A 22,238-nucleotide genomic window follows, 5' to 3' on the forward strand; every position below is an offset into this window, starting at 1 on the left:
TTCGAGTTAACACTCAAAGAATCAGTTTGTTTACGTTGCTTTCGTAAAAATATCAAAGAAAATCTCCCAGGGTAATTAAATCAAATTCTTGTAGAAAATAATAATCTATCGTCCCAGTGTCGTATTTTAAATGTGAATACTTGTTGCATGTAGTAGGATATAAAATGCACCGGAACCAACAAAATCTGAGTAAGTTATTTACCTAGTAGGTAGTGCCCACATCCGATGACTAATGTTCTCCGCAAACATCGAATTTACAGATTACTACGGAGCAACGCAAATCAAAGAATTCGGATTATTCCTCGAGGACTACGATGTCACATTGCAGCGGCTTGCATCCGCAGTCGGTGCTGCGGATGATTCAACCGTTCCGACAGTGTCAATCCAGCTGGATTCATCGAAGGAAAATCTGAGCAGCATCCAGCTGATTGACACCGACAATAAGATCCTGAACAAAATCCTCTACTCGTTCAGTGCACTGTGCCATGAGGTGGACCAACTGAAGGAGGAATTCGAGCTGATCGTCCGGGAGTTCCTCTGCTTCGATGAATCACTGGACGACAACACGGAACAGCTGCGAGAGGACAGCACCGTAGCTGTGGATCGGTCTTCGCTGCTGGCCATCAGCGGAAAGATTGAACTCCTGACGAGGATCAAATGCTACTTTGAGAGAATCGTGGAAGTTGCCGTTGTGATTGTCTTGCAACTGGGTGCACTCTTTGATCCGTCGAACAAGCTGGGCCACTTCAATCACTCCAACTGGGAGATGGATGTAAGTGTGAAAACACCAACAATTTGGCTTCTGTTTAATCAAACATCCCATTCGCATTCTAGCTAATGTTCAACTACCTGTCGGAACTGATGTACATGCCCCTGCTGTTCGATTGCGTCCTCGGAAGCTCAATGTTCAAAACGTACTGGAAGTTTTACGTGAAACAGATGCGAGCACTGAAAATGAACCCAAAAAAGCTGTCGAAGCCGGTCAAGGTCGATCAGATTTACGATTTGAACAAAGCTATCGATGAAATTTCGGCGTGGCTTGATGAGAATGCCTATAAGGTGAGCTTTACATTTGGGAAATTAGCATTAGCATTAGCATTAGCATTAAGCGAGTCGCACAAATTCGTAGGTGGTACAGTCCTAGACCGCTGGTATGAGGGTTGCCTCCTTCCCGTCCGAACCAAAGCACAAAGATTTGGGACTAATCTCTGACTCTTAGACAAGACTGACGCAATCCTCCAATGATCGAGCACTGTCCTGGCCACGTCCTTGCGACTGCTGAGGAATGGGAAAGGGTGGTTAGTTTTGGACACCTATGAAAAATGTAGACAACTCTACGATCTCTCAGGCCTAGGTGTCACGGGAATTTGGGTGTTGTTAGTGGAAGGGTAAACTCCAAAGGATACGCTTAGTTAACGTTCAGTCACACCATTGTTAGACTGCGAATCAGTTGTCTGCCCAATTCATCTTGGTGTCCTCGTCATCTTGTTGGCATTTGGTTGAATTACTAGATTCTTCGGTTGATAATCTGAAATATAAAATAATATTAACATCGTACGTCAAATAAGCTACATATTAGTGATACGCTCGCCACAGTTACATATTTTTAAAATATTATTTATATCGTACGATACGTTTACCTGAATCCTGCTGAAATAAAATGTTAATTAGCAGTACATTGAAACACAAATACTACAAAACACAGGGAAAAGAGCATCAAACTTTGATCTTGGATTATTTAAAAATACGGTAAATATCAAGATCAAAATTTGATTTGGTAGATCTTACACCGCAACGCACCATTCTAAGGTGATCTACCCACGTTACGGGGTAGCTTTACATTTGTGAAATGTTGCAAAACTATTTGTATAAGGTAGGGTATGTGTGCCATCGGTAATCTCATGCTCCCACATTCATCTTATTCGAAAACAAGCGATTACCGCACCGATTGATTCCACTTTTTTTGTTTCCATTGAGCACGCATGACGCTTCTAACAAAAATTACAAAAATATGAAACAAAACAAACAACGCTTCAATCCTTTGTTTTTCGTGGGATGAAAATGGGAGCCACATGCTTAATAAGGAAACCAATACCGTATTTGGGATCGTTCATTTATTTCATTATGCAAGCGCTCTGAGAAATCGTACGCATCATTGCAAAAATATGTTAGAAGGGAAGGGAAAAAAGAGGTAGATATCGTTGAAACGTTTGAATTGTATGATCGTATTAGGCGATTCGTATTGACCAATCCAAAAGGAGTGCATTTCATAGTAATCGACTTTATTTTTTGAACACTGTGAGCTGTCCATAAACATAACTCAGTTTATGGATCTCAGGCCCGCTTCCCTCGTAGAATTTTATCCATCTCCTTTCGAAAAAGCAAAACACAATTGACCCAGCAAAGTGCAGGCCAATAAAGTGCCTTTCGAGTCTGTACAAAGCGCAGTCGGCGATAATAGCGAGAATGATACAAACCCGCTGCGATGCCATCGTGATGACCGAGGAACAAAAGGGTGTCGCGTAAACACGCAATTGCAGATCAGCTCATCATAGTTGCAAGTATTGTGGGTTAAGCCGCCGATGAGCAGAGGAATCTAAGCATGGCGTACATCGACTACAAAAAGGCGTACGACTCAGTACCTTCTCAAGGTATGGCAATTGGGTCGCATACGGGTCCAGAAAAATGGCGCCGATGTGGACAACGGGTAAATACCCCGTCCAGGAGTTGGTGTCTACTACCTATGAGGGCTTCGTGGTCGCCAAAGTAAACGGGGTCTTCTTCTGTAGCTGTTGTGCGCCTCCGCGGTGGCCGATCGAGCAGACCGTGCTAACAGGGCGGAGGCCGGTGATAATAGCGATTGTGGACCTGCACCACACCTGCCTGTGGGCTAGGCGGCGAATGCAGCGAGCACGATCAGAGGAAAGGCAAAACGAACGGCGGGTTGTGTTTGCCGCTGCAAAAGCCGCGCTGAAGATTGAGATAAGAGCTAGCAAAAAAAAAGCCTGCTTTGAGGGTCTCTGTCAGTCAGAGTGCCAATGCGTGTGGTGATGCCTACAGAATCGTGATGGCCAGGACGAGAGGTGTAATGGCTCCTACAGAGCAATCTCCAGATATGTTAGAAGGCGTAATCGAGCTTTTTCCGCGTCATGATCCTAGTCCTTGGCCTCCTTTCGTAGGACAATCGGGGTCTGAGGTCGCCGATGTGGAACTTGCGAGAATAGCAAAGTCCTTTAGCGTAGGTAAGGCCCCCCAGGTCCGGATGGAGTTCCGAAGCTGGCCTTAAAAGTAGCTATATCAGAGGCTCCCGAGATGGTTCAGGTCTGCTATGCAGAAATGCATAAACGAGAGAATTTCCCAGAAGTATGGAAGAGGCAGAGCCTGGTTCTATTGCCCGTCGGCATATAGACCAACATGCTTGATCGACACGGCGGGGAAGGTGCTCGAAAAGATCATCCTTTACAGATTGGTGAGGTACACTGACGGTGTAAATGGTCTCTCGAGTAGCCACTACGGCTTCCGGAAGGGGAGGTCAGCCGTAGACGCTATCCTGTCGGTTACAAAAACCGCCGGAAAAGCACTCAAGCGAATTGAAGGAGGATTCGCTACTGTACACTAGTGAGTCTGGGAATGCGTTCAATAACGCCAGTTGGCTAGCTATTGCCGATGAGCTCTTGCGCCTGGGGATTTTTTCGTTCCTCCCCTGTTGGGGAAATTAAGCCACTGCGTCCAATAAGCTGAACTTTTGTGGCATGGCGTTTGGGGATACTCGGGTACCTGTACCTACCTGTACAAGATTCTCGGAAGTTACTTCCAGAATCGAGTACTAGTTTACGACACAGAAGTGACCTCTTCATCGTACAGTTGTGTTGGTTTGTGGGTAGATAAGATTTTCAGTCAATTTAGACACAATTCGTGTTTTTTTCAGGCCCGCCACTGATCCATAACCATGTACCTTTGAACTTTGAATTAATAATTTCCCAAAAAAAAATGTCAAATGATTTCAACCTGCAGTATGGGTAATGCCGTGAGTTTTCATTTTCAGCACATGTTGGAAGCCATGTTCAACGCCAAGCAAAAACTGGTTCTCGAGTCGGCAACGGTTCTGTCGGAAAAGTTCATGAAATATCTCAGACAGCGTTTGGTCGAGGTTGGCAGCTACAATGCCAATCTGTCTAGTATTGATGAAACTACCAACGTTGTGAAGCTGAACGCCATGGTAAACTTGTACCATTATATTTTCGTAAGCATCGACAACAAGGTGATCAAAAGCTTGATGGACATCAATGATAAGGTAAGAATGTTGTCTTCTGGAAATTTAATTCACGTTTATGAAATCGAGTCTCCTAATCAAATAGTTCTGTGGAGTACCGCTGCTAGGAAAGGTGATGTGGATTCCGGATGACTTCTTTCGGAAATATGGCCATAAGTCCATCCGTGATTGCGATCGCAACGATTACCGAAAGTCACGCGAGGCTGCGCTGATCTACCGGAAAAAGAGCATGGTCAAAGAAATTCTGGTGTACTGCATCCAGATAACGAGCTGGTTAGTTCGGACCACGGCTGCATTCAAAACGACCCAATACGACACCACGTTGGACACTTTGCGGCAAAAGTGCGGCCTTATATTCGAGGGTGTCCATTATGCACAGGAGATAAGTTTTCTGGTGCAATCGATAACGTCGCTACATCTACTGATGCACGAATCCATCAGTCAGCAGATGTTCCACGCAGTGGGTAAATTGCTGGAATATCTACAAGCCGTTCAGAACTTCTTCGATACCAACCAGCAAGCCATTGCGGAAACCAACCAGTTCATCATTCAGCATTTGCAGCATAAGGTTTTCGTAATTGTAGCGCATTCGAAGGTAAGATATATATTGTTTAATAACTGTAGAAGAGAGTACGTAAGCGGACGTACAAGGTTTCTATGAAGCATAAAACGTTCCGACACTAAATACATTCAAAAAAAAAAATTCTTCGCAGAAAAAGTTATTAGCAGACGCCAAACAAGCAAAGCTAAAAAAGAGCGAAATTTTCATCGATAAACTGTCGGCCTTCCACGTGATAGAGCGCTGTATGAGTGGACCGGCAAACCGCACTCGCCTAACCATCGCACGTTTGGCCATCTCCATAAGCGATCCACGACAAACCCTTTCTCCTGAAAGCTTCGAAAAAATCCGCATTCTCCTGGATCAACTCGACATTCTAGCAAACCTGCAAACTAAGCTTCGAAATCTTAGCGATACGCAATTCCTGTACTGGCATCAAACGTTCTTTTCCCTGTACGTTTCGGATTTCTACGATCACAATACGGCTCAAAACAACTTGAAGTACTTGCTGCAGTCTGCTTCTACCTGCTGCAACTCAGTTACCCAAGTTGCCTCCGATGATACCACGCAGAACGCCGTTGCTGCCCTATCAAAAAACCATAGGAAATCATTCCAGGAGAAGTTACTACAACAAATTAGCAACCATATTGAAACGTACATCCGTTTGGACTACTACGGGAAGACTAACCAGATTGAGCCCTATAACCCTTTCACCGATACCACCATGGCTCTGAGTAACATCTATACCCTAGTGAGGATGGAACCTATTTTGGTCGGGGGTCAGTACCTCAGCGTGAAGGAACACGTCGAACGCTACCTCAGCAATACGTACTACACGCTGGCATCGATTTCGCAGCACGACTGGAAGATCTACAAGGAAATGCGCTGCCACGCGGCTAGCTTTCAGATCGAAACTATTGAGGATCAGCTACCGAAGCAAACGCTGGAGCAAGGACTGGACGTGCTGGAGATTATGCACAACATTGAGCACTTTGTTAGCCACTACGTGTACAATTTGAACTTCCAGATCTTTATCGAGCAGTCGAGTAGCAATAATTTCCTGAACACGGTCAACATTGGGCACATTGCCAATTCTTTGCGGCGGCACGGCAATGGGATAATCAACACTACGGTAAGCCGAAACTAGTGTATTTGTTGTAGCTTGTGCTCGATGGACCATAGTTATAACTCTAGCTGCGTTAGATCAGTTGTATCAGATAAATAAGATAAAACGAGCTCACCAAATCATAATTTTTACCTACGTCCATCGATAATCAGTTTAGACGATAGTAGGTTCATGATAACTCTTTCATCTCATATTTCGCAGGTTAACTACACATTCCAATTCCTTCGTCAGAAGTTCTTTGCCTTCTCGCACTTCCTTTACGATGAACAGATTAAAGCCCGATTGACCAGTGATGCCAAATATTTCCTGGAAAATGGCGAGGCGCTCAACCAAACGTACGACTACAACCGTGCCCATGCTTTCAATCGCAAGATTAAGAATCTGGGTTTATCGGAAGCAGGCGAAACCTATATGGATCTGTTCAGGAAGTTGATTTGTCACATCGGTAAGTATTCACGGTAGAGGTGTACCAATAGTTGCATAATAACCCATTGTATTTCTTACAACTAAGGTAACGCCATGGGATACGTCCGGATGATCCGTTCCGGAGCATTGCACGAATGTACGGAGGCTACCGTATATTTGCCCATTATAGACGGAGATCTCAATTTTTCCAAATTTTGCGAGGAGGAATCCCTCCATGATATGACAGCCGAGGCGGCAGAGATCTTGGAAAACGATATCAACAATTTGTGTAAAAATTATCGAATCGATACCAACTATTTCCGGTTGTTGGTAAATGCTTTCCTCACGTTACGTCACGCGGAGAATATTCATTTGCAAAATTTCTACATGATCGTACCGCCTCTAACGATCAACTTTGTGGAATACATTCTGAAAGCGAAAGAGAAAATCACCAAGAAAGACAAAGTGGGTGCCTTATTTACCGACGATGGATTTGCCATGGGTGAGTATAAAGTTGAAGATATTGTGCTACTTTTCATCGAATGTCGTTTTCCCGAACGCTGATTCCTAAAATATGTACTTGGTTACCGCAAAAGTTAGTTCTCCGAATGATCCGAATGATCCTTCAAAATTATCTTCCATGAACCTAGACCTACACACTAAGTTTTTTTCGCTGAAACTCGGCAAACCGATTGCCGAGATTGGCACCGCCGAGTGCTCGGCAACCAGCTCAGCAAAAATTAGATTTGCCGGGTCCTCGGCAATCACAAAAAATGACAGCTATCGATTTTTTGCCGAGATTCTCAGTAAAAATATTTGCCGAAAGCTCGGCAAAATCATTACCCAGCTTAAATGAACTTACTGAATCTCGGCATTTGATTTTGTTTTCTTTTGAGAATGGAAGACAGTATTGAAAATAAAATTACGCGTTCTTAACCCGCACGAAAATACAATAAAAGAGTTCTATTCTTGAACATTTATTTTTCATTGGTCTATAAAATTGGAATGAAAAATATGTATTTTGTTGCCGGAAACATTCATTACTCCCAGGGTTTCACCTTTCATTTCAAAATTGGCTACTGCAAAGGCGTACCGCTCCTCGACAAACATCTACTAATGGGAGGGACCGCTATTCTAGAATAAATTGAATATGACGCTAATTTCCAATAATTTATATATAGAAGCTCGATAGTTCTTACATACCTATCTGGACTTCGTAATCGTTTGGGAATGCACTTCATGTGACTTCAGCACCACTACCACTGATTTGTTGTTTTGTTTTTCACCAAAACATGGCACCTGCAAAAGTGACAGTTGTATTACCGAAATTCAGCAAAGGATTACACGATTGCTGATATCTCGGTAATCTCGTTTTGTTGCGACAGCTTCGTCCATCGGAGCGCCCCCCGGAAGCTTTGGCGTTTAGTAGGAATGTGTGAGTCGATCGCTATGATCTGTCAGAGACCGTGATAGTTAGAATTTGTAAATCATTGTTTGGATGCTGAATTGTATACGCAGAATTGAAGTGAATTACGAATTATATTATTTAAATGCCAAATTCTAACATAATTTCCTATTAGAGTTACAGATCATTCTATATTACCCTATATGAGCCCTAATTTGTACCGATATACAGGATTCGAATTGCCTAGTAAGGAGACCAATTGTGAGTACGAATTGTTGTTATATTATGCATCTATTCTTAAACAATAAATTTACAGCTTTGAGCTGATTCTACCGGGAACATTGGTGAGTCTGCTAAAAAGATCTCCGAAAGGTAATCTCCGTTCCCAACAATCTCAAAGAATTGAGGCATCGGTATGCAGGGATCATTTGTTCGTCAGACACGATCGAAATCACGAGCGGCCGCCAGTCGTTCTCAACCGACCCGCGGCGACGGTACACATCTCGAAATTCCGGAACCGATTGCAGAAGCTTTTGAGCCCTCGGTGATAGACGTTGAACACGGCGATGATAACGATTGTGTCGAATGTAGGAGACCCAACAGCGCTGAGTTGTACATGGTACGATGCGGAAATTGCAAGCATTGGTACCATTTCTCGTGTGCGAAAGTGGATACAGTTACGGCACAATCTAGCGATTTCGTTTGCGGAAAATGCAAAGCAAAGGATCCACCTCCTCCCGCCAGCTCGCGTACCGGTCGTTCGAGTGCTGCCAGTTCAAAAAGAGCTCAGATTGCTCGGGAACTACAACGTTTGGAAGAAGAGAGGTTGCTTGTCGAAAAGGCAAGTGACGAAAAGTTGGAACGCGAGAAGGAGTTCTTGGCTCGGAAGCATGAGCTGCTTCGCCAGCAGGACGAAGAGGTGTTTAGTATACGGAGTAGCCGCAGCAGCCGAAGTCAAGCAAGCAGTAGGCAGAAAGTGGAAGCTTGGTTCAACAACCAAATGTCCGATTTACCCACCGTCGGGTCAAACCAATCAATTCTTCAACAGGTCCCAGTGAGTGGACCTGCAGGGCCTGTTGGTTCGTCAACTCCTATGGAAATGAGCAGAGTGGCGGAGGTTGGTCTTCAGCGGGGTCAAGCTGGAACAACGGAAGTGGAGTCAGTTCCGCGTACCACCGACAGCATTTCGATTGGTGAGAGTCCTGGTGCCGAAGATGATTTCCAACAGCGAGGACAGCAACAAAATGTAGAACGGTCGGAAAGTGTCCCGAATTTACCGTTAGTGAACATTCAACCGTATATTCGTCTCCTCGAAGAAGCGAACCCTACATGCTCGCTAGTTCCGAATTTGGGAAAAACAGATGCGTGTCCGAGGATCGTGAAGAAGATAGTGGGACCGTCATTACCCTACGCAGTGTGGCAACGCGAAACAAGCGAAATGCGGAGACAGCATGCTCGCGGACAGCAGCGCCAAGAAGAGGCAGACGATTATCGATATCAGTGCGAACAGGAGTTGACTGATCTGTTGAAGCGTTCCGAGGAACAACGGAAGCAGGACAGGCTGCGAATGCAAGAAATTGAAGTACTGTTGAAGAAGCAGCAGGACATAGAGAGACAACACCGAAGGGAGAACGATGTGCGGCGAAGTCGTGAAATGGATTTAGTCAACCGACTGAAGCTCTACGAACAGCAGTACACACAGGAAAAGGCCAAGCGAGATGAGGAGAAACAATCATTTCTGGCGAAGGAACAGCAACTGACTGAGCAGCTGGAGTTACTGCGTCTGCATAGCGGGAAAACACCAGACGCGGCAGAGTTCGGAACACCTCCAGAGATAGTTCATCAGCAAGTCCCCCTAGTGAGTACTAACCCACCGGCAGCTCCGGTAAGTAGTTCTCAAATCGAGCAAAACGACACAAGCCAAATACACGATGGTGATCCGAGTCGACTGACACCTTGTCCAAGTGTCGCTAATCAGTACAGGAGAGTAGGGCCCCCCTATACACCATTTGTAACTTCCCAGTTAGGGCCTCCTATTGGCGATACAGTAAGACAGTCAGGCTTTAATGTAAACGATCCAGCTGGTTTCAACCTTTTCGGGCCGGCCTACCCTCAACCGGTGGCGCAGGGGCCTACACCTCATCAGATGGCAGCAAGGCAGGTGATATCACGAGAGCTGCCAGTATTTGGTGGTGACCCCATAGAATGGCCGCTTTTTATCAGTAGCTACAACCATTCTACCGAGGCGTGTGGCTATTCATCTTCAGAAAACTTGCTGCGTTTGCAAAGATCACTGAAAGGAGCTACGAAGGAAGCTGTCAGTAGTTTTCTCCTCCATCCATCTACCGTGCCGCAGGTCATATCAACCCTCCAGACGTTACATGGAAGACCTGAGCAGATAGTCCACAATCTTGTTGCGAAAGTTCGGAGTACACCCGCACCGAAAGCAGAGAGATTGAAGACGTTAATTCAGTTCGGTTTGGCTGTGCAGAACTTGTGTGGACACCTAAAGGCGGTGGGAATGGAGAACCATCTTTCCAACCCTATCCTCCTGCAAGAGCTCGTGGACAAGCTTCCGGCAAACATCAAATTCAGCTGGGCGCTTCATCAGGAAACTCTACCACTGGTTGACCTGAACGGGTTCAGCGAGTATATGAGGAAGGTCACAACCGCTACCAGTGGAGTTACAAACTTCTGCACTCCGGCAAAGTCTACGCAGGAAGAAAAGGTGAAGATAAAGGATAAAGCGTTCGTGAATGCTCATGCTACGTACGAGCGCAAGGAATCAAAACCATCCTACAAATCAGTAGCTAGAAATCGACGAGAACAGGCCCAGGATTCTAGAGGAAAGATCGCCGAAGGAAGCAAGTGTTGTCCATTATGTAGCGCTGATGGACACACTACTGCGGAATGCACAGCCTTCAAGAAACTTTCAGTAGATGGACGGTGGAACTTTGTCAAAGACAATAAACTGTGTAGGAGATGCCTAGTGGCGCATACTCGCTGGCCATGCGAAGGCGAGCTTTGCGGGATCAACAGTTGCCAGAAACGTCACCATCGCTTACTTCACTATGAGCCATCCAAGAGGCAGGTTGTGAACTCCACCGACGCTACTGTTACTATTCATCGTCAGCCCGTTTCACCAACGTTGTTCAAAATCCTACCAGTGACGTTGTATGGAAAGAATGGCGTCGTGAACACGTACGCATTCTTGGACGACGGTTCCTCGGCAACCCTTCTAGAGAAGACCATTGCGAATGAGTTGAGGATGAATGGGAAGCCGCATTCCTTGTGCATCCATTGGACAAGTGGAATAAATAAGCAGATTGCGACAACGGCTCTGGAAACCTTCAGTATTTCGGAGCCCGGAAGTCAAAGGCGCTTCAACTTATCGGAAGTATACACCGTTGAAAACCTAGGTCTGCCTGAGCAATCGTTGAACTTTGAACAGCTGACGGAGGAGTTCAAGCATCTGCGTCATCTTCCCGTGAAGAGTTTCCGCAAGGCCGTTCCTGGATTGTTGATTGGATTAAGCAATTCGCACCTACTTACAACAACGAAGATTCGGGAAGGAACAGAGGGAGAACCGATCGCTGCAAGGACGCGAGTAGGATGGGTCATCTGCGGCCGTGTACGAGGGGGAGAAGAACAGTTCCAGCACCGTCAGATGCACATTTGCATGGAAACGTCCGATCGTGACCTGCATGATTACGTACGGGAATTTTTCTCCGTGGAAAGCCTTGGCGTTGCCGTAGCACCCAACTTGGAGGGCAACGAGGATCAACGAGCACGCCAAATCCTACAAGAAACAACAGTTAGAACGGGTAGCGGAAAGTTCGAGACCGGATTACTTTGGAAGCATGATGTCGTCGAGTTCCCGGATAGTAGACCAATGGCTGAGCGTCGGTTGAAATGCTTGGAGAGACGTCTGGAGAAAAATCCGCAGTTGGACGACAGTGTGAGGCAGCAAGTGGCAGACTACGAGTCCAAGGGCTATATTCACCGAGTTACTGATGAAGAAATGGCAAGTTTCGACCCCAGACGTGTTTGGTATCTTCCATTAGGCGTCGTGTTGAACCCAAACAAACCCGGGAAGGTACGCGTTATTTGGGACGCGGCGGCAAAAGTTGGCGGATCATCGCTGAATTCGATGCTGCTGAAAGGACCCGATCTTTTAACTCCGCAGCTGTCTGTTACGTTCAAGTTCCGTGAGCGAGAAGTTGCCTTTTCCGGCGACATACAAGAAATGTTTCTGCAAGTTGGAATCCGAAAGGAGGACAGGAGCGCGCTATTGTTTGTTTACCGCAATCACTCGAACGAACCTATAGTGACGATGGCGTCCGATGTTGCTATCTTCGGAGCGACGTGTTCCCCGGCCCAATCACAGTACGTGAAGAATATCAACGCAACGGAGCATGAGGCTCAGTACCCAAGAGCAGCGTCGGCGATCAAAAACAAGCACTACGTCGACGATTATCTTGATAGCGTCGACACTGAAGAGGAAGCCGTCGAGCTAGCGTTAGAAGTTGCTGAACTCCACAGCAAAGCGGGCTTCCGCATCCGCAATTGGGTATCTAATCGGACAACGGTTCTGGAAGCAATCGGAGAAGCTTATCCGGCCGCAGTGAAAAGTCTTTCGATGAACAGTCAGAGCGCTTTCGAGCGTGTGCTTGGAATATCGTGGATTCCAGGTGACGATGTGTTCTGCTTCACGATTAATCTTCAAGGAGACCTTGAAAGTGAGGTTGCGCCGACTAAACGTACGATGCTGAGCTTTGTTATGAAGATTTACGACCCCTTGGGACTAGTGGGCTCACTAGTGATCCAAGGAAAAATACTGCTGCAAGACGTGTGGAGAGCTAAAATGGATTGGGATGAGCAGATTTCCGAAGATCTGTTCTCGCGCTGGAAGCTTTGGCTGCAAATGCTGAAGGAGTTGAACAACGTTCGCATCCCTCGAAGTTACTTTCGGGGTTACGATCCTACCTGTTTCGATACCCTGGAGCTTCACGTATTCGTGGATGGGAGTGCACAAGCATACTCGTCCGCAGATTACTTCCGTGTTCGAGATCGAGGGCAGATACGATGTGCGTTAGTTGCCTCTAAAACGAAGGTAGCTCCACTCCAACTAGTTTCCGTCCCACGACTGGAATTGCAGGCAGCCGTAATTGGATCACGTCTACGTAAGACCATCGAGGATGGCCATTCCATAAAGGTAACACGCACCTACTTTTGGAGTGATTCCAGCACTGTCGTCTCATGGATCAAGTCTGACACCCGTCGATACCTGCAGTACGTTGCGTTTCGGGTGAATGAGATTTTGAGCTTATCGAAAACTGAAGAGTGGCGATGGTTGGGAACGAGGATCAATGTTGCAGATGAAGCCACCAAGTGGGGAAAAGGACCGAATTGTAACTCCGACAGCCGATGGATGCGAGGGCCCGCCTTTCTGTACGAAGAGAAGAATAGTTGGCCAAAGGACAAGTTCGTGATGATTGAAGATACGCCAGAGGAATTGAGACCAGCTTACGTGTGCAGTCACTTCCTGTCAGTTCCCATGATTGATATTTCGCGATTCTCAAAATACGAAAGGCTGTTACGGAGCATGGCGTATGTCTATCGGTTTTGTAATAGGCTTCTACAACGAATTGGAAGAAGGCCTTCCGAAGGTGCATTGAGTGTCAGCGGTGAAGATTTGCGGAGTGCGGAAAGGTGTCTCTGGCGGCTCGCTCAATCAGATGGTTACCCGGATGAGGTCGCTATATTGACACACAACAAGCAGTCAACACCTGAAAACCAACAATCGTTAGGTCGAAGCAGTTCGTTGACAAATCTTCCTCCTGTGTTGGATGAGCATGGATTGATCCGTGTTGATGGTAGAATCGCAGCCGCAGATTACGTACACTACGACACCAAGTACCCAGTAATTCTACCTAAAGGACACCCGATTACGGACTTGCTACTGGACTGGTATCACCGAAAGTTTCGTCACGCCAACAATGAAACGGTCGTAAACGAAGTGCGTCAGAAGTTTTTCGTCCCGAAGCTAAGATCATGCGTCCGATCAGTTGCGAAACGTTGCCAGTGGTGCCGCGTTTACAAAGCCGTTCCTGCTGTCCCGAAGATGAGTCAACTGCCTCGGCCCCGCGTTACACCATTCGTTAGACCCTTCACATTTGTGGGCATAGACTACTTCGGGCCCTACCTAGTGAAGATCGGTCGTAGTGCAGTCAAACGGTGGGTAGCGATATTCACTTGCCTAACCGTACGGGCTATACACATGGAGGTAGTGCATTCGCTTTCTACCGATTCTTGTAAGAAAGCAGTTAGGCGGTTCATCGCTCGCAGAGGAGCACCACAAGAAGTCTATACGGATAACGGGACGAATTTCATCGGCGCGAGTAGAGAGTTGGAAGATGAGTTGCGGAACATCAACGTTACCTTGAGCAGCACATTCACGGACACCAATACCCAGTGGCGATTCAACCCTCCCAGCATGGTCCGATCCGTGAAGACCGCACTGGGAACCCTACCGGAATTAAGGGAATTGGACGACGAGTCTTTCATGACACTGTTGGCAGAAGCGGAGCATATGGTCAACTCGCGCCCTTTAACCTCTTTGCCTGTTGACAGCGAGGAGCAGGAGTCGTTGACTCCTAATCATTTTCTGATGCTTAGCTCTACTGGAGTGCGGCAACCGATCAAAGCACCAGCGTGTGAACGAAAAGCATTGAAGAACAGTTGGGACCTCATTCAACAGTAGTTGGACGCTTTCTGGAGTCGCTGGATCTCCGAGTATTTGCCAGTAATATCTCGCCGATCGAAATGGTTCAATCACATGACGCCTATCAAGGAAGGAGCGTTGGTTGTTATAGTCGACGGGAAGATGCGGAACCAATGGATACGTGGACGGGTGAGCCGAACCTATCCCGGCAAGGATGGAGCAGTACGTCTGGTGGACGTGAATACCTCTACAGGGGTGTTGAAGAGAAGAGCAGTTTGCAAGCTGGCCGTTTTGGATGTCAAAGATCCCAAGGATGTGCAACAGGATGGTCATGGTGATGAAGATAGCGGAGGGCTTCGTGAACGCAGCGGATATGGTGTCGTCGAACCAGTGTCCGCACGACACGAGGGGGAGGATGTTGCGACAGCTTCGTCCATCGGAGCGCCCCCCGAAAGCTTTGGCGTTCAGGTACGAATGTGTGAGTCGATCGCTATGATCTGTCAGAGACCGTGATAGTTAGAATTTGCAAATCATTGTTTGGATGCTGAATTGTATACGCAGAATTGAAGTGAATTACGAATTATATTATTTAAATGCCAAATTCTAACTTAATTTCCTATTAGAGTTACAGATCATTCTATATTACCCTATATGAGCCCTAATTTGTACCGATATACAGGATTCGAATTGCCTAGTAAGGAGACCAATTGTGAGTACGAATTGTTGTTATATTATGCATCTATTCTTAAACAATAAATTTACAGCTTTGAGCTGATTCTACCGGGAACATTGGTGAGTCTGCTAAAAAGATCTCCGAAAGGTAATCTCCGTCCCCAACACGTTTACTGATTTCGGTAAAATCCGTGTTCACCGACAGGTTTAGCAAAAAATGCTGTCAGTTTTCCAATTTTTAAAGCAGTTTGCTGATATTTCAGTAAAATGTTTTGAGTGTAGAATTAGCAACTAGTTAAAATACACATAAATAAAAACAAAAAAAAAAGTGAAATGTTTTGAACAATCTCGGCAAAAACATTTTGTTTGCTGAAATATCAGCAAAATTAAGAATTGCCGTTCGAAATCAGCAAATATTTCTGCCGAGCTCGAGGACCAATTTTAAGTGTGTATGCTCTATGGACCTGTTAGGATGTTACACCGCATCAGTAATGTAACAACAATCTATTGACTACGCTTGTAGATCTGAAGGGCTTTACTCGCGGAAGTTCTTGGTGGACCTACAACATCTTTGAAGAGAAAACTATTCCTCTATAAATCTATGCTCCATATAGGATGTTGCACCATGAATGAATGAATGTGTCAACAGTCCATTTGATTACGCTTGTAGGCACTTACTCGCAAAAGATCTTGGATAACCTTGCTCCGAGAACCACCGGATACATTATCATCAGACATTCTTTCTACATATCAAATTCTTTAATATAACGGTCTTTTTGCACCTTTTTATGCCAAATGACTATTATGCGAGCTGTATTTTATGTAAAGTAACCTCGTGTCAAATCTAGACGAACATTTGAAAAGGGCCTATCTACTTTTTGTAAACAAACATGTTTCTGTTTCTGCAGGGCTCATCTGCATCCACCCACGCACATCAACACCCTTAACAGATAGCTTGAAGAACACTCTTTCTGATAAGGGTGTTGATGTGCGTGGGTGGATGCAGATGGGCCCCACAGAGACAAAAACATGTTTGTTTACGCAAAGCAGATAGGCCCTTTTTAAATGTTCGTCTAGAAATGACACAGACCCCGGAAGAACGGCATGTGAAATGAAGAAGGCTTATAATAGACGATTCCGGGAAATTAATATGGGGAAAATTTCATTTAAGGCAACGACATTCGAAAAATTGGTGTGCAAGGAAACGACATTCGGAGAAAAGTAGCACAGCCTATTAAAGAAGATTATTAATGCGAATGTTGGGTACATTATCCAAAAGACTTAAATCTTTAAACAAAAATCTCAGTTTTTCCTTCTCCGATCTTCTACTTCACAGGAATTGCCTACATTCTGAAACTCCTGGACCAAACATCAAAGTTCAACTCCCTACATTGGTTCCGTTCCGTGAAGAATAAATACAACCAAGAAATCAAAAAACTAGAAACTCAACAACAGCAGTTTGTCAAAACGGCCGACGGTGACAAACTGATGCAAACGTTCGCTTTGACGCGAAAACGGCTCAAGATGGTCCAGCAGGAGTTCGATCTTCTGTTTTGCAATCTGAGCAGTGCAAAAATATTCTTCAACGATGCTGTGGATTAAAGGGGTATGTGATATCCTTCGGACCGCCACGAGGTAAATCTGCATGCTACAGAGAGGTTAAATCTCGTCGATGGACCTTTATTTCTGAATAGAACTGATCCAAAACTATAGAGCGCTTGTTTGCTGCACAGCAACTTTTGTGAGAACATCCTTGGTCATGGTTCCGCCGTCCAGTGCGGCCACGTTTTGATTATTTCGAAAAGTTTCCGTCCGGGACTCTCGGTTGCACTACATTGGCAGTGTGCTAATAGTTTGTAGTCTGGTTGAATGTAGCCTTGTTCGACACCTCTGAAACGAAAAGTGCAAGGAAATATGGTTATTATTCTATATGTATAAACATATGGTCACGGCTGTGGTAGATGCTGCGCATTTGAACACGAGTTTCCGACTAAATATATTAGGTTGATAGTGACTAATGGAAACTGGTCAATAAAAGTTAGACATGATTGTGGTTATGTACAAACAGAGATAAGCACAGGAAAACTACTACAGTGATAGTGAATAATGTGGAAGTATTTGAAGTTATTGAAATATATGTTTACTTGTGTTTCCTGTGAAGTGAATAGTCAAAGTTGGATTAAAAATTTTGTAAACTTCAAAAAAACTATAATTACTGGCAACCATGGCGGTGTAAAGGATCTGGAGGAGTACACCATTGACTAAAGAAATATGAAATGCACAACGCGCTCGTCACAGGCTTATTGCTTCACCGTAACAGGTATGTAACAGAATTTATTATTTATCGCTCTCTCTCTATATCTTTTCTTTCTCCCGAAAGAGGCTCATGTTTCTGTTTATATCATTCCACATTCCACTTGTGTACCATGCTGCAGCATTTCTTTAAAAATCAACTATTCATTCGACTCCGTTTGCTTTCGGCGTCGTCTTTAACCTTCCGAGACTCGCGCGGTTTGCCACCACCGCCAGCATCACGCTAATGTAGAGTACAAAAAGCTAGATTTTTCCAATGTGTTTTACAACATACAGCCATGGGAGAAAAATCTGCTCAACAGACACCCAAATAGGAAGGTCCGGGTAGTGTGGGGTTATCAGTTATCAGTAGGTCGGCTCAAGAGGCACGTTCTCCTCCATTTGGGAAATTTGTGCCATCGCCATGAATACGAGCCTATTCATCATTTACCTGAGGGAGAGCGAGGGGAGGAATAAGGGATGGGATAGGGAAAGGGAAGGTAAGGGAATAGACATAATCGCATAAGCGTACCACAACGGGTTCAAACAGCGCCCTGAAAAGGGCACTGTAATAAGCGCATAAAGCATAAAGTAAGCCTATAGCTACTTGCCACAACGGGTTCAGAACAACAGAACATCCTGAAGATTCAAGCTTCTTAGGTCAGTTTCACTTGATCAAATGTTTACCGAATACTCGGAAACTTGTGTGGGGCCGTCCATATACCACGTGGACAGCTTGGAGGGGGGAGGGGGTTAGCGAAAAGTCCACGCTTGTCCACGGAGAGGGGGGTGGGGGTTCGTCAAATGTCCACGTGGACAACATTAACATATAAATTAGGAAACAAGAATCAACAAACGAAACAAATTATGTCGCATTATTGATGAGATTCTCTTCAACAGTTCTTTCATGCATTTTATTTTATTATACAAAAAAAATATGGTACTTGTGGTAACCGCGTCTGGCAAGCGCGAGCGTGTATATAAGACTAACTAATCTGCTGCTGTGCCGCGCAGAGTGGGTCGGCTGATGTGTCTCCACGCAGGTGCATGTATGCGCGCGAGTGCATTGTATAAAGGTGAACGAGTAAAGACACTCGTCACCACATCCCCCTTTCTATAATCTGATTTTGCACATTGGCTTAACATTTTCTAAAGTCCGACTGATCCTTGAAATCGTCGAGTGTCAGAATCGTCTTAACGTCATATGGTATAATCAATAATTTAATGTAGAGATTCGATGCCGCACTCCATGAGTAAACTACACCTACTGGTACTCTATGAATCTCCAATGATTATCATGTTCGGCAAGCCACCACCCTTCAGACAATTATGATGTTATCGCCAGACCAATACTTCCAAGTTTCTGCAGACTTGCTCCGTCACTCCCCCCATACAATAAAATGTGTCTCTTAATCTAGAATACAATCGACCGGTCTTGTACGATTTATCAAAAGCATGGAACTGTGGCACTCTTCTGTCTAAACACCAATTACCATCTGACCAATAGTTGCATAGCATAGCAGTTGCTCCCCTTACTCCTCATAGGATCACTATTCATTAACACACGCATATTATCTTCAAGTTCCGAATATACGACTTCCTCGTAAGACTTCTCATTTCAACGAATAATTACTTATTATTAGTTATCTTTGAATCGTGGGTCCATTCTCCATTTGCCCTAGTCAAACACTTTCGGTTGCACTGAATGTTCAATTTTATGAGCAAAAACATCAAAACATTTAATATACCCTGTATGACTTCCCTTTTGTCTATGAAGGGAGCACGACACCAGAAAACAGACTAACATGCAACGCACAGTCACAAATTCCGCCTGCCGACTGCGTCGTGAATCGAACCCGCATCCCACAGTACAACACGGTCAAATGGTTGATGACACTAACCGTACAACTCCGAGGCCACGAATATTCTTTTCAATCGCAAAAATCTTTCATGCGAGCAGCCTGGCATGAAAATAACGTCATATTTTCCGATAGGCCCTCTTATGGTGTCCGCCCTATGTAACCACTGCAGTGCAGCTCGCATGTTGATCATCCAAAGTATGCTGCTGGATCCCATTTCAGCATAGCTCCGCAGCACTACTGATGCTCTTTGTAACCTGACTTTCCGAAACACACCTTCTCGCAGTAGAACCAATAAAAATACTGATCTCTCGCATTACTGCATTTTTTTTTTCTTAAGACACCTTAAGGTGGAACGGAGGTGGAACCCTTGTAATATTAATTACTACACTCCCCATCCTCCATAATAAATTCTTATAATCGAATCCATTGCTACTTGAACACCCTCAGTGAATTTAATCACAACAACACGCTTCCAGTGAATTTAAACACAAGTCCTTACCATGTTGGATCGACCTACACTTGAAGGTTTTTTCTCCTCGTCTCGGCACAACGCACCAACTAGGACATCGCCTGCTTCCCAGCCTCGACCACCTCTACACCAACTGAGATCTCCCTCTGTCAATAACTATCATGCAACTGCATAGCGTGAGTGTCTACGCTTAAGAAGTCCAAGGAAACTACCATTACGTCTTGCTGAATAGTCGCTCATCCACCGCTTCGGCCATAAGGCAGATACAACTAATCACATTCATAACAGAGTCCTGGACACTGTTTGGTACAACAAATTCAAGCGACGCAGCTTCAAGCATAAAACTCTGCTTACCTCAACCAAATCACTCCTTGCATTCGAACTTGCAACAATTGTCTAATATGTAACAATACTGCGAAACAAACCAAACAGACCCATTACTAGAAAGACAGTTTCCAGGGGCAGAAATCACTTTGTGTGGACATATCCCTGTTCAGACCGCTGGCGCTGTCTGTTTATTTCTGAATTACAGATCCGTTACAACTGCAGCACAACATCACTTTACTCCACCAACTTTCACTCTGACTAAAGCATTTGTCAAGCAGAAGCCCTTACTTCAACAATAAAGATGTGAACCTGTACCATCGTATTGAGTTGTCCAAAAAAGTCTCAGGAAATCTAATACAAGCAATCCATACACGGGAGAACAAAAGATTCATAACACAGGGTATCTGGAAGCAAATCACTGCCATACATGTATTTGGATTGGTCAATATCCTAGGATAGGATGGGGTCTCCAGTTAGCCTAGTGGTTAAGGCTATGGATCGTCAATCCGGAGACGGCGGGTTCGATTCCCGTTCCGGTCGGGAAAATTTTCTCGACTCCCTGGGCATAGAGTATCATTTTACTTGCCTCACAATATACAAATTCATGCAATGGCAGGCAAAGAAAGCCCTTCAGTTAATTACTGTGGAAGGCTGAAAGTCTCTTTAATAAAGACAAATCAATGAACCAATAACTGTGGAAGTGCTCAAAGAACACTAAGTTGGAGCGAGGCAGGACAAGTCCCAGGTGGACGTACCAGCCACGGCATACAAGTTCACAAAGCAGGCAGTAACCTGTGTACACATTAATTTTCGACATAAACATGTAACGTCGTTCTAATCGCCGTTTTACGTTGATCAAATTGATGTGGAATTATAGAACATTTTTTTTCACGCCTGTGAACAATTCGAAATATCGTAGTACCAGCGTGCTCGGACTTGCTATGAGAAAACCAACTTATTTCATATTTGGAGCAACCATATATCCAGTTTGATCTAAGGAACTGTTCATTCCTTCCCTCGTTCAACCGCTGAAACGAAACAGCTACCGGGACAATCCATGACAGAAACAACTAGTACACAAAACTCTGTTCGGCTACCAACGAAGCAAAAGAACAAAACAGCGCTCATTTCATTGCAAGAGGCCACTTAATGGTATGGTTATCCTGATAACACCATCTAGCACAAAAAGGATACCAGGATTTGAACCAAGACTCTCGGTATGATCTCGCTGAACAGCTTCTCTCCCAACCTCATCCTCAGTGAACCCAAACACATCTGTTGTACTCTTATTCAATACGCTTCTTTCTCTATTCGCATGCAAGCGAATTCAATCACAACGCTTTGTGTACTCAGGCGGTCAATCAGTGAATTTAATCACAGTTGGTCCCATGAGCTTTCTCAGTGACTCAATCAGCCAATTTCAACATATTGTTAGTGAATTTAATCACATGACTATTACCTATCCGTGCTTTTGTGAGATTAATCCCAACATCGTCTTGCTCTCAGTGAATTGAATCACAGTCCTCTCAATGCGTGTTACGTTCTTCTCATTATCTTAATCACAAATACCTTCCATTTGTGTTCAGTGAATCAAATCACACCATCTTACATCCTTACATGCATCTTACATGCTTCCTGTGAATCTAATCACAAATCAACTAAATCCTGCACCAGGTACAAACGATAAACTCCATCAAAATATTCAAATACATGACATGGACTACATCCGAAATGTGAGGAAAATTCGCCAGAAATATTGTGATTACTTAATGAGGTCTTTTGACATCCGTTCATGCAATCAACCTCCCCATGAGGCTTGGACAAACTGCATGAACAACCGCTGGTCACTTGAACTAAATTAAAGACTTTCTAGAGTATTTGTTGAATGTAGTTCAAATTAAAGATAGTGCCACGAAACGTTTCATTTATTAAACACTGGTACGATTGTCTTAAGGTCTTGACATTTTTTTATGGCATGATAATCCACCGTATGTGTGGATTGATAACTAGAATGCACCATCCGAAACACCGAAAGCGTCAAACCTAGTGGTAGATATCGAAATAAGTTTGTTTTTATACTAGCAACCATGAATGAAAATTATGCATTCTATGGATTGTAAAAGA

The 22,238-nt window shown here is 44.7% G+C and overlaps 3 protein-coding genes across 4 annotated transcripts in view; 2 read left to right on the plus strand and 1 right to left on the minus strand.

Moving 5' to 3' along the window:
* Nucleotides 1-16,876, plus strand: LOC109431476 (WASH complex subunit 4). Its single transcript, XM_019707686.3, has 9 exons — nt 1-189; nt 261-772; nt 835-1,059; nt 4,046-4,294; nt 4,359-4,868; nt 4,987-5,964; nt 6,160-6,403; nt 6,470-6,865; nt 16,501-16,876. Exons 1-9 carry the CDS (start codon nt 165-167, stop codon nt 16,764-16,766), a joined length of 3,405 nt encoding a protein of 1,134 aa, XP_019563231.3. The 5' UTR covers nt 1-164; the 3' UTR covers nt 16,767-16,876.
* LOC115265002 (uncharacterized) lies at nt 6,878-16,008 on the plus strand. The gene is made up of 2 exons (XM_062845738.1): nt 6,878-15,060; nt 15,116-16,008. Exon 1 carries the CDS (start codon nt 8,184-8,186, stop codon nt 14,529-14,531), a length of 6,348 nt encoding a protein of 2,115 aa, XP_062701722.1. The 5' UTR covers nt 6,878-8,183; the 3' UTR covers nt 14,532-15,060; nt 15,116-16,008.
* LOC109415577 (peptidoglycan-recognition protein LE) overlaps nt 16,814-22,238 on the minus strand; it is a 22,676-nt gene continuing 17,251 nt past the window's right edge. For both annotated transcript variants that reach the window (XM_019689463.3, XM_019689462.3), the window contains exon 7: nt 16,814-17,054. In XM_019689463.3, the coding sequence (XP_019545008.3) occupies nt 16,922-17,054 (133 nt within the window). In that variant the 3' untranslated portion in view covers nt 16,814-16,921. The remainder of the gene's footprint in view (nt 17,055-22,238) is intronic.

This window comes from Aedes albopictus, chromosome 1 (genome assembly GCF_035046485.1).
Source record: "Aedes albopictus strain Foshan chromosome 1, AalbF5, whole genome shotgun sequence".
Lineage (NCBI taxonomy): Eukaryota > Metazoa > Arthropoda > Insecta > Diptera > Culicidae > Aedes > Aedes albopictus.